The following is a 13,424-nucleotide window of genomic DNA, read 5'->3' as shown; positions in this document are numbered from 1 at the left end:
GCAGCTTTATCCAGAACTGCCAGAAGGTGGAACAACCAGATGTCTCTCAACAGTTGAATGGAAAAACAAACTGTGGTACATCCACACAATGGAATATTACTCAGCCATCCAAAGAGATGATCTATCAAGCCACAAAGACATGGAGGAGCCCTACATGTGTATTACCAAGTGAAAGAAGACTGTCTGAAAAGGCTACATACTGATGATTCCAACTATAAGACACTCTGGAAACAGCAAACTATAGAGAAAGTAAAAAGATCAATGATTACCAGGGGTTCAGGGGATGGGGAAAAGAGGGAGGAATGAATAAGTAGAAAACAGGGAATATTTAGGGCAGTGAACCTGTTCTGTATAATACGGTAATGGTGGATACATGGCGCTATGCAGTTCTCAGAACCTGGTTCATCAACTGTAACAAATGTACCACATTAATGCAAGATGTTAATAACAGGGGAAACTGTGGGGGCGGGGGAGAGTGGGAACTCTCTATACTGTCTGCTTGATTTTTCTGTAAACCTCAAATTGCTATAAAAAATAAAATCTACCAATTTAAAAAAAAATGATGTGCAGGAAGAATCAGACCCCATTCCCTATGCATCACCATGTTCATTTCTAAAGACAGAGAAGTGGAAAGGGCTGGGTCCTTGATAATATTGTACTGGTGAATTAAGGAATCTTCCACATTCATCCTGATTGTGTGAGATAATAACTTTCCTAAGATTTACTCTACACCATTTGGGGTCCTACGTTACTTGCAGACTAAAGCGTTTTAACTGATACTGCATCCAACCTCTAAACAAAATTGTAAAAAAAAAAGGAACGTATTCAATAAACAGAATGGATTTTATCCCAGCGCAGGCACAGTAAATCCCCTCTCCTCTAGACCACGAGATAAATGAACTGTTGAAACCTTCCTTAATGATTAAGAACTCTATGAATCCATGATAAAAAACAAATCTGAAAAGTGAATCAATAAAAGATACTGGAGCCTCAACTATTCAAAAAGAATGAATTCAAAATACTGGGATGATACTTCTGTAGTCACTTCATAGGCTTAGATTTACAGACACAACTTCTTAAGTACCTATTAACTCCTCAAAAGAACACAAAGGTCTGCCAAGATTAAACCCTGCTTCTACCACTTGTTAGTGATGGGAACGTACATAAATTACCTAATCTCTCTTGTGCCTCAATTTTTTTTATGTGTAAAAGAGGATTAAAAAAGAGAACTCATGCCTATAAGGTTGTTGTAATGAGTAAATGAGATAATCCAGGAAATGGCTTAATTCCTCAGCTAACAGTTAGTAAGGACATCGTGACTGTTAGCCATTACTCCAGCTGCCAAAATTTGGTATAATCTGAATTAAATTATGTTTAATTGAGGTTATTTTGAGAAACTCATCTACCACAGTGCCCAGTACATAGTAAGAACTCAATCAATGATAGCTGTTATTGTTGTTGTTGTTATTAATATTAGTAATAATATTAACTGTTAGCTGTTACCAAGTGACATACACTTAAAATACATACATGGCCTGGTAGGGGTACCTGATAGTAATTAGAAAATAAGAATTTCCAGACTGTTTCTGTATTAAATCAAATAAATCCAATATTACTCAGCTAGGGAGATTTGCATAATTTTATTAACAAAGGCTGTTTCTTGGCACCTAGGGCTTTTTTAAGGGTTGAAATATTTCATTTCCTTTCGTTTCATATAAAATTCCCGGAAACAACTAGAGAGTTTCATTTCTCTTCATTTTATATAAAACTCCCCAGAAACAAATTCCAGCTATTTTTATTAGAAGTTCTAGATACTCTAGTAACCATACTCCAAAGCAGCCACTTCCCCTTAAAGAAAACAAAGTCCACAAAATTAAATATATATTCACTTCCTATAAATGATTTCAAATCAACTTTAACTGGGTGAAGTAATGGCTGTCAATAAAGTAGAAAATCACTTTACTTGGCTCTAACACTTCTTGACACCTGCTATATTACCAGGAGGGGGACACTTACTTGAAAAGAGAATTTTTTGGTCTTTGAGGTTTCTTCTTGGCAAAAAAGGCTGCAAACTCTCGTCCAGTGCTAGCATAACTTAGTTGAGCTGATGGTTCAGAGGCCGTACGAGTATTTTTCATATCCAAGTACTCAGTCAACAGCATCTGTGCAATGAGATCAACAGTTTAATACACACGTTTGTGATGTGCTATTACGAAAAGTAATTTTATGTAGCTGGCCCAGTGGCATAGTGGTTAAGTTCGCACACTCTACTTCGGCAGCCTGGGGTTCGCTGGTTCGGATCCTGGGCACAGACCTGCACACCACTCATCAAGCCATGCTGCGGTGGCATCCCACATACAAGATAGAGGAAGACTGGTATAGATGTTAGCTCAGCAACAATCTTCCTCAAGGAAAAAGAGGAAGATTGGCAACAGATGTTAGCTCAGAGCCAATCTTCCTCACAAAAAATGAAAGAAAGAAAAGCAATTTTAAAAACAGAAAATCTAATTCTAACACTTAATTCTTGATACTCAGAAGTATATTAACGTAGCTATTCAAATTTCTAGTTGTAGAGCTGAAAAAAGATTCATTATAGCCAGAAAGTCATCTATTTGTTACCTACTCCTAAAACTGGAACGGAGTGTGGAAGGCATTTGAACATAGGAGTAAGGGGAACATTTTTATTGAGGGCCTACTACATGCCAGGCAACGTGCTGAGTGAGTTAATCAATATTCTCCTTTAGTCATAATTTAATCCTCACTATTCCCAATTATAGCAGCATCAGCAACAATGCCATAATATTTACTGAGGGCAAGGGCTATTACAGGCAAGGGGCTAATCCATTTAGATGTGTAATATCATTTAAAGCACAACATTTTATCAGGTAAATTAGTTGTCAGATTACAGATAAGGAAATGAGGCTCAGGAGTAGGTCCAGGAGCCGCAAAGCGAAGCCTGTGGACTGAATCTGCAGTCCATGCCCTTATCCCCCACTCTAACAGCACAGTGGATAAGCTCTCTAACAAACCTGCCAACAAGAGGTATCGGAGGGCAGAGTCGGCTAAGTGGTCCTGACCTGCAAATAATTTCTAGGGCCACTACTCATATTTAGTGCTTCAAAACAACAAAAGCAACAGCTTTTTTTTATTGCTAAAGCCAGAGGGTCCTGCTTATAAAATCAATCCACTTTAGAGCCTCAGGGGGTGGGGCCTGGACTAGCATCAGCTGTTCCACTATTCCTAAGACCAGTGTCTAAAAGACTAAAAAGTTCCCACAGCTGTGAAAGAAAATAGCGGATCTAGAACAGAAATCATCATGGTTCCAAAGAATATCTAACCTGGGGATAGAGTCTATCAACTCATTTCTATAATCACTTACCACACGTAAAATTTTAAGATAACCAAGTGGTGTAGTACATGCGGGCAAGCAATTCTACCCATGACTGAAGTAAAAGCTTTTCAGAGACTTAGGGTCCCAGGACTATTCACTCCTGCATTCATGCATTCATTCGCGCACTCATTCATTCAATAAAGACTGGAGGACCACATTAAGCACTACCATCAAAAAACATGAAGCACCCTGTGAACATGATGATGGCTCAAGTGAGTTTTAAAGTCAATTATGCCTCCCTTATGAGCACTTATCAAATAGCGGACATTTAAAAACGTCATGAAGGAGGAGTTACCATCTGCATCCTAGAGATGAAGAAACAGAATTCGTGGTATTAAGAAGCTAACCTATATGCACGTGTAGGGGTAGGGATTAATGGGAAATCTCTGTACCTTCCCCTTAATTTTGCTGTCAACCTTCAACTGCTCTAAAAAAAAAGTTTTAATAAAATTGAAATTAGCCTAAGGTCTTCTAATTACAGAATAACAAGCCAGGATTTCAGCCCAGGTTTATGACTCTGCAGACTGTGCTCTTGCACATGACACTCTCCTCTCACCAAGAGCATAAAAAATGCCAATGAGAATGGCTGAGTGGCAGCAAATGGACTTTATTTATTTCATCTTCTGCACAATAAAGATTTTACTGGGAAAGTATAAAACATGTTAACAGATTGGTCAATGTTTTTTTATTTATTTACGAGGCCACTAGAGTGTTATTCAGCAGGGTGATGAAGTAATATAACGACAAACACTATCTCTGTTAATACATCACCTAAACTGCCCAATAGTTAGGGGAAATATTGAATTGGGTCTCTACTTTAGCAACAACTCAACGGAGGGACTCAATTATTTTGCAGATTTGGCAGTCATGCTAACACAGTTTGAAGGAATCTGTGATCAAAAGAAGGCTAATAAACCAGAATAGAATTTCAAATTGATAGAACGTAGAAAGATAATCTACAAACGCACTGGTTTCGCTCAAGTGTTAGTTTTAACACCAATCAAATGACAAAAATAAATTTCTACCAAAGTATGAAGATACACTAAACCAAGTAATTCTTTTGAGGTACTTATTGTCCTAGAATTCAATGACTGGCTTTGTATAATAAAATACTGACTGACAAGGGCCTAACTAACTAGCATCCTTAAAACCCAAGTATTTTAAGAGCACTCTTCTTTTTCTCCACATCAATAAAGTTCCCTAAATCATTACCTCTCAGCATTGTTAGTCTATTCCTATCCACTGGCTTCTCCTTTTCTATCCACAAACATGTACTATTTCTACCTTCTCAACAAAAATCTTGCGTTGGTCCTCATCCTTTACCTAGAATCTTACTTCTTTTTTGTCTTTACGTTCCTGACGTCAAAAAGTAGCCTTCACATATGTTATTTCCTTTACCATGACGTAGTTTATTCCTGATTTCTCTCTCAAGCTCTAGTCCCAGATCTGTGACTGCATGCTTGACATATTCACATAATTCACTCATAAAAATCAACCCTACATTCTGAAACCTAAATCATCTTCCCATAAAAATCAGTAATTCCTTCTGTCTTCTTTCTGTTTATCAGGTACCTTCTTATTCTCACTGACCTCCAGATTTAAAACTTCAGAACCGTCTTTTGATACATCCCCTTATCCTTTGTATCCACAATGGAGTTAGTCCCCAAGTCCATTAACCACTCTCAACTCTCTGTTGGTTTAGCCCTTCTCCTGTTCATTCTGACAGGCACCAACTTAGCTCAATTCATGCAGTTTTCTCATTTAGTTTTCTGCCCCCCATCCCTGACTCTTCCAGTCCTTCCCATACTCCATCAACAGAGTGATCTTCCTAAAACACTGCTGCTGCTATCAAAATAAGGCTACTCATCTCATCAGCTGCAACAATCTGGCATCAATATCTATTTCCAATCGTATCTTATTCTCCCCAACATGAAACCAACACTCCAATCAAAATCACCTACTTAACTCTTCCCTGAATATGCCTGGGCCCTCTCATTTCTGGGACTCCTAACCTAGATTACCTCTCTCCTAAATAAATCCTAACAAACCCTTCCAAAAACAGTTCCACTGTTTTCTCTTTACTGACTCCTTCCGAGGCCACTCTAGGCCAGCTGTCCCCTTTTCTAAGCTCCTAAAGTACTCATTTTACACATCATTCAGTAAGTATTCACCAAAAACTGCCTGATACTATTCGGTATTATTTAATGAAAAGATACCTGACCACCCCATCTTAAATGCTACAATCCTTAAAGCATTATATTTCTCTACTCCCATGCAACACACCAGAGAATCCAAAAAATATAGCAACTCATGGAATTTTTGAAAGTATATGATAAGAAGCCTTGATGTAAATGTTGTTATATGCAAATTAGAGATCATCTTCAAATAGAATGAGCCCTGTAAATTAGTCCTCAGTACAAAAATCTATAAGTAAAATTAAAAAGAGGTGTCATTTTAATCACAGGCTTTGTGATGTTTCTTTCTTTCTTTCTTTTTCCTAATACCTTTCACCACCAGCTGGAAAATACTGCTTTAAGACAGGTAAAGTTTTATTTTGACACCCAAATTGGTAAAAGTGCATTTTTAAATATCTCTAAGAATAAACAAGACCCTGTTTCTAAGATGCTTGAAATTTGTTTGAATTAGGCTAAATCTTCCACTACAAAGTCTTGACACAAACATCAGATGCCTGGTATTAAAATATAACCATACAATTTCTTGGTGATTCCACATCATTGTGGATAACATATTGCATCTTCACAACATAAGCATACTAAGCACTCACCTATGAGTTCAAATTTCCATTTTTATGAAGAGAAATAAGCTATACAGGCTGTCTTTTGCCTGAGGAAAATCACCCAAGATTAGAATTCTAGGGCAAAGGGCATTACACATATCAAATACATACTGCCCACAGAAAATCTGCAGAAGATAACCCTGTGTTCTTGCTAGCTCTAAATTCCTTCATATTTCAGACACTCATTTCTTTTCTCTTTTTATTATTATTATTATTTTTTGGTGAGGAAGATTGGCCCTGAGTTAACATCTGTTGCCAATCTTCCTCTTTTTGCTTGAGGAAGATTGTTGCTGAGCTAACACCTGAGCCAATCTTCCCGTATTTTATATGTGGGATGCCACCACAGTGTGGTGTGATGAGTGGTGTGTACGTCTGCGCCTGGGATCCGAACCCATGAACCCTGGGCCGCCAAAGCAGACATGAGAACTTAACCACTATGCCGCCAGGCCAGCCTCCCTCTTTTCTCTTTTTAAGTACCAAGAATTGCTATTTCTTGTTGATCAAGACTTCAAAAAATAAGAGTCAAAGTTCATGGGCATTTTAAGTTTAACTTAAAGGGCATTAATTTGTAAAACCAAAGACAAGAAATGTAAGAACGTGGTTGGAATGCACCTGAAAAATCTATATATCCCAGTCATACCATGGTTTGCTATATTTTTTGAGTACCTGGTACGTTGGATAGTTCTGTGGTATAAGCAAAGAAATATAAAGCTTTAAAGAACATACAAATTGGGGTGGTCAGGAATCTCTTCTACTATAACATTTGATTAGCAGTTGCTAAGATGCTAGTCAGAAATCTCATGATGTATAAAGCAGGGCCAAGACTCTCAGATTTTTCTGAATGAATTTCTCATTTACCATTTAATCCTTTTTATTTAACATATTGCCTGTGGCTGCTTGTGGTTACACTGCAGAGTTTTCTAAAAATAAAAGTGGGATTTACAGGCTTAGAATTAGCACATCTCCTGTCTTCAGCTTCTCCATTTATCCAAGTAGCTACTCACTGAAACACCCATATCCTCCTAGGTAGTTAATGTGATGGATTCCTTTCAGTAATTTCCCAGCTTACAAAATCCTCTCCCCTCATCTAAGAACGGTTCCCCAGCCACACAACGGACTCTGGTACCCATGCTTGTACCCTGGGATCCCACCCTCTCAGATAGAGCGTACTTCACCAGGGAGACAGCCAACCCTGTAATCAGCCAATCAGATTCTCTTTCCCAGGAATGTTTTAGTGGGACGCAATCTCCGCTGGTCAATGTAACTGAGGAGGTGTAAATTCTTTGGGGCCACCATGTGGATGAAAAATCAAAGAAAGTCAATCTGCACAGAGAAAATAAAGAATGAACTAGATGACCAGAGACAAAGAAATAGGAGACCCACAGGAAAGAGATTTAAAGGTTGCAAGCTAAGTTTTCCATAGGGTACAGGTCTCAAATCCAGTTGCTGATAAGGTCTTAGATTTTCAACCCTTTGACTCTGCAATATATTTTTAGAGACTTTAATACATGTTCCTTATTTTTTCCTTATGACAGATTGACTTCCTCACTAAGAAATGGATAAATGCATATATACTAACATGCGTCTAGTGACATTTATATCACAAATACTGTTTTTGTAGACTAGTGGTATCTCATGATAACAGGAGTAGTGGTTTGCACAGATTTCAATCTCTGCAACTAGGAAACCAATTCTCCTGACTACTAACTTCAAATGTTCAATGATTTAGAGCAAAGCCATACTGTATTTGCCTCCCCTGATGAATCTGAGAATTAGATTGCTTCCTATGACAGGAGCAATAATAAGGTGAAAAAAATCACCATGAGCTCCCAATATGAACTAAGACTAAACCTTCTTGGGCAATATCTTGAATGTGCCTACAGTAAATACCATAATTTTCAATAATTTGCTGTTTTAAAATGCTCATGCCTAGGAGTTGATTTCCAGTAGCTTCCACTGAACTAACTTACATACTGATAATAATCATAAAAGCTGAAAAAACATACTGAGAAGACAAGAATTGAGAGGAACAAAATTAGGCAGAACCCAGTGGCTATGACTCCTGAAAGAAGAAAGGACGTGCACTAGGTGAGTTCCTCTGGCTTTTTCCCAGAGAGCACTCGTAGTTTCCATGCAGCAAGGGTAGAACCCAAGCAGAAAGAACAGTCTTACTGGATGGAGGAGACAAGGCCTCGGTACAGGGATATCAGCATTTCCCAAATTTGAGAGTAGAATCCCGAGAAGGGGGAAGAGAAAGTCAGTGTAATACACTCCTCAAACTATCTCCTTGACTCCAGAAAATGTTACAACAAAGAAATTGAAACAATTTGACAGTATTTTTAAAATCAGGACCACCATTTAACATCGGTAAAATGATCAGATTTCTGCCATAGAGTTGCTAGTGAACAAAATACTAATGACAGAAAAAAAGCAAAGTTATTTTTTCATCATAACAGTCTCATTTCCCCATTGTATAAGGACTAAAATATTCAGCAGTAAGGAAATCAAAAGAAAAATAAAGTCATTTTGAAAATGGAATGGCTGCCTGCTTAATTACATTCATTATCAATGGCAATTGCATAATTAAAACCACTGTTAGTATGGTCTTGTGAATAGTTCCTTAGTGTTCAAAGCAAAACAAACCAAAAAATTCCAAGAGTACACATGTATCTTCTGGTCCTGTACCAAACATCTGATCAGCAAAGCCTCAATCAAAGAGCTCAGTTTAGCTCCCGCCATCCACCCAACAGAGGAGCTTTTAACAAAGAAAACTCAGTTTTAATAGCTTTCAAAAGAAAAGTTTTCATTTATTTTAAACATATATTTATTTAATATAAAAACATGCAAGGTATTGTGCTGGATATAAAAACAAGATTAAAAAAATCCTTCCCTAATATCAAAACAAGGCAACGTTACTATATGTAAATAAAATTTTTAAGTGAATTAAAAGCCAAACCAATCAATCAATCCTTCCCTCGATTTGCTTACCTAGAAATGGAGACACAAAGGAATGACTACATTAAACTGAGAAAGTGGTCAGTATCAGGACAAAGAAACTGCTGTGAGCATTGATAGCAGGACAAGATTGCTCCTAACTAGAACAATGAAAAAGGTTTCAAGATCACAGCACCACAAGACACAAACATAACCTTAAAATGTGTACAAGGCCAAAAAGACAAAAATGGCAGAAGGAACAGAACAAGTGAAAAACAGTGCTGGGGAAATTCAGGGTATCTCTAGTGAAAAGCAAATAGTTCACGTAACATAAAAATGAGAGAGAAGACTGCGAGGTAAGCCTGGAAAGGTGGTAAATGGACAAATTTCTCCCGACCTTTAACACCAGGCTCAAAGACTGAAGTTAAAGATAAAATGAGGAGGCAATAAAACGTTTTGAATAGGTAAACAAAATGGTGATAAATATACTTTAAGTAAATTAATCTGGCAGCATATAAAATAATAGATTAGAAGGCAATGGGATTTGGGGCAAAAGGAATGATTAAGGAAATACTTAATGATAAAGGAAGTACTTCATACATATCTAATGATTAAGGAAGCACTTCATACATAAAGAAAAACCTACTTGCTGAGATAGTTCAAGAAAAAAAAGTTTAAACTAAAGTAGTGGTAGTAAGATTCTTCAATTAGGGATACATGTGAGAGTCAAGGCAGAAAAGAAAACGAACAAAATTCAACCAGTTATTCTGCAAAGGAAAGAAGAGGAGAAATAAAAAATGGCTAAAAGATTGCACATCTGAGGAACTGAAAACTAGTTCCATGAACAATCATCAGGAATGCAGGAAGAATCTCTTTAGCAGGGACAATAAATTTAGTTTGGAACGTATGCCCTTGTGAAGCTCATGAATATTCATATTCATGTGTACCCTCAAACACATAATTGTGAAAGGGGAAATAATGTTGATGAGATTTCCATGATTTATACATTAATTAACTTGCATCAGGATTGTTAAGTGTATGTCTATATGCTCTCTGAAGGACACTGAAGGACATATATCCTTGAATATTTGTAATCTGATTTTATCCCATCATATTTTTAAAACAGCTTTGTTGACATATAATTTACATACCATAAAATTCACCCATTGTAATGTACAGCTGAATAATTTGCAAGTAAATGTATACAGCTGTGGAACCATCACCACAATTAATTTAGAACACTTCTAACACCTCAGAAAGTTCTCTTATGATTTTAACTGCAGGTTTTTCATAGAGCCTATCATCAGGTTAAGAAAGCTCCTTTCTAGTCCTACCTTGCTAAAGGTTTTTGTTTTTTAATCAATGGGTGTCAAATGCTTTCCTGTATCTACTGAGATCATTATGGGGGTTTAGCCCTTTATTCTATTAATATGATGTTTTACATTAACTGATTTTTTGACAAATCCCACCTTTGTGATGCATAATACATTTTTACGATGATGGATTCAATGTGCTAATATTTTCTCTAGGTTTTTGCATCTATGTTCATGAGGGATGTTGCTCTATAGTTTCCTGTGATAGCTTTCACTTTTTTGTCAGGGTAATCCTGGCCTCATAGGATGTGTTGGAAAGTGTTTCTTCATTACTTTCTGAAAGAGTTTGCAAAGAATTAATATTATTTCTTCTTTAAATGTTTGACAGAACATTTGTATGGCTTATGTATCTGTAGGAAAATTTTTAACTACTAATTTATTTGTTATGGGACAATTCAGATTTTCTACTTCTTGAATCAGTTTTGGTATTTTGTGTCTTTCTAGCAATTTGCGCATTTCATCTAAGCTAAGTGGTTAGCATAAAATTGCTCATAATATTCTTTTATAAGCTTTTAATTTTTTTTTCTTTTTGTTTCTTTTAGGAAGATTAGCCCTGAGCTAACATCCGACGCTAACTCTCCTCCTTTTGCTGAGTAAGATTGACCCTGAGCTAACATCTGTGCCCATCTTCCTCTATTTCATATAGACGCTGCCACAGCATGGCTTGATGAGCAATGCGTAGGTCCACACCTGAGATCCAAACCAGCAAACTTCGAGCCACCAAAGCAGAGCACGAAAACTTAACCACTATACTACCAGGCTGGACCCAATATAAGCTTTTCGATTTCTTTATGGTCTGTCATGATGTCTCCTGTTTCATCTTGATTTTGGTATTTTTTGTGATTTCTGTCTTTTTTAATTGATCAACCAAGCTAAAGATTTACCAATTTTGATCTTTTCAAATAACCAACTTTTGGTTTCATTACTTTTTTCTGTTATTCTTCTGATTTTTTATCTCATTGATTTTCACTTTAATCTTTATCATTTCCTACCTTTGCTTGTTTTGGGTTGATTCTTTTTCTCCTTTTTTTAGTTCTTAGGGTAGAAACTTAGATTGCTGATTTTAGGTCTTTTTTCTTTTGTCCAAGGTGTATTTAGAAGTTTGTTGTTTTATTTTCATTTATTTGAGGAGACTCAAAATTTCTTCCTGTTGTTTACTTATTCTGTTGTGGCTAGAGAATATTCTTTGTGTGATTTCAATCCTTTTGAATGTATTAAGACTTACTTCATGGTCTAGTATATAATCTAACATGGAGAATATTCTATGTGAATGTGAAATAATCTGTATTCTGATGGTGTTGAGTAGAGTACACCATATATGTCAGTTTCACTCAAGGTGCTCAACCGTGTTGTTCAAGTCTTGTATGTTTCTGTCTACAGGCATATCTCATTTTATTGTGCTTTGCAGATACTGTGTTTTTTCACAAGACGCTCCACCAGCAAAAAGATTATGACTTGCTGAAGGCTCAGATGTTAGCATTTTTTAGCAATAAAGTACTTTTTATTTTTAGATATAATGCTATTGCATACTTAATAGACTACAGTGTAGTGTCAAGATAACTTTTATATGTAGTTGTTTATTAATTACTGAAAAAAAAGTACTGAAATCTCCAACTTTAATCATTGAATTTTCTACTTTCAATTCTGTCGGTTTTTCCTCCAATGTATTGTGGACCCTGTAGTATTTTGATGATTGTGTCTAATTCACTCATAGAAAAATAGAAGAGAGGAAAAGAGACCATGTTAGTGGAAGACACAAAAGTGGTCTCAATGTCCAAATGCACATTCTTAACTCAGCTTCAATACATTCTCTGCCCACTTCATTCAAACTTATTTTAAAGTTCACTCTACCTATTTGCATTACTTTCTCCCTCTTCCTCATCAAAGTTGACTACCAAGTTCCATGACTTTCTTACATTATCACAAAGTAAAACTTCAGCAATTGCTGTTACAGTTTTACTCTGTACTAGGACTCATGTTTCATCACAATATGTTAATGACTCTTTTTACCATCATACAGTCTTTCTTAGTCCCCTCAATTCCAAGGACCTCTACTCTATTACTCTGCAACATTCTTTCTCCTTTGAAAATACTCCTCTCCAGAATCTCCAACTCTGAATTCCCCTCTCTGACCATGATGTTTTATCTCCTCCCAACAAATCTATACCTCTTCTTTCTCAGTTTGTGTTAAAATTCTGAAAAGATTGGTCCGTACACAGGAATCACCTGGAGAACTACTTTAAAACAAGATTCATGTGCCCCACCTTAGAACTGCAAAATGAGAGGGCAATAAAGAAATGGAGAAAGTCTGTGCTTAAAATCAGCTCTACCACTTATTAGCTGTGTGACCTTGGAAAATTACTGAATCCTAAACCTTATTTCCTTCATCTTTGAAATAAGGATAATAACAGAACCTACTTCACAGAATTAATATGAGAATTTAAAGAAATAACACATATAAAATGCCTAGCACATTAACAGGCTATTATTATCTCTGAGGATGAGGCTCAGAAATCCGTTTCTGGTTTTTTTAATGCATTCCAGGAACCATGGAACTAAGATATTACCTCTCTGTGCCTTAGAACCTTGGTTTCCTCATCTATAAAACCAGAATAATAACATTACCTATCCCACAGAACTAGTGTCAGGATTAAATGAGTTAATGCTATCAATCACTTAGAACATTGCCTGGAGCACAGCAAACACTTTATAAGTGTTATTAAAAAAATTATCTCTATATCCTCATAATCTTCTCACTGCTATCTTCTTCTTTCCTTCTCCCTTCTCTCTACAGTAAAGACCTCAAGCACTAAATCCAGGCTTCTGCTAATACTCATTCTCTAAACTTTTGGAATTTTTCACTTCAATAAGTTCAACTATAATAGTTTTCAGCCCAACTATTTGAATACTCAATATCCCTACTCTTGCT

The 13,424-nt window shown here is 36.5% G+C and overlaps 1 protein-coding gene across 6 annotated transcripts in view; it reads right to left on the bottom strand.

Moving 5' to 3' along the window:
- EXOC4 (exocyst complex component 4) overlaps positions 1-13,424 on the bottom strand; it is a 738,285-nt gene that overhangs the window by 538,630 nt on the left and 186,231 nt on the right. For all 6 annotated transcript variants that reach the window (XR_011438236.1, XM_023640178.2, XM_005609413.4 and 3 more), the window contains exon 8: positions 2,017-2,162. Coding sequence is in view for 5 of the 6 variants with exons in the window: in XM_023640178.2 (XP_023495946.2) it covers positions 2,017-2,162 (146 nt within the window). In the remaining variant the exon portion in view is untranslated. The remainder of the gene's footprint in view (positions 1-2,016; positions 2,163-13,424) is intronic.

Source organism: Equus caballus, chromosome 4 (genome assembly GCF_041296265.1).
Source record: "Equus caballus isolate H_3958 breed thoroughbred chromosome 4, TB-T2T, whole genome shotgun sequence".
Lineage (NCBI taxonomy): Eukaryota > Metazoa > Chordata > Mammalia > Perissodactyla > Equidae > Equus > Equus caballus.
Note: the sequence above shows the minus strand (reverse complement) of the source record. Positions and strands in the feature narration are given on the sequence as shown.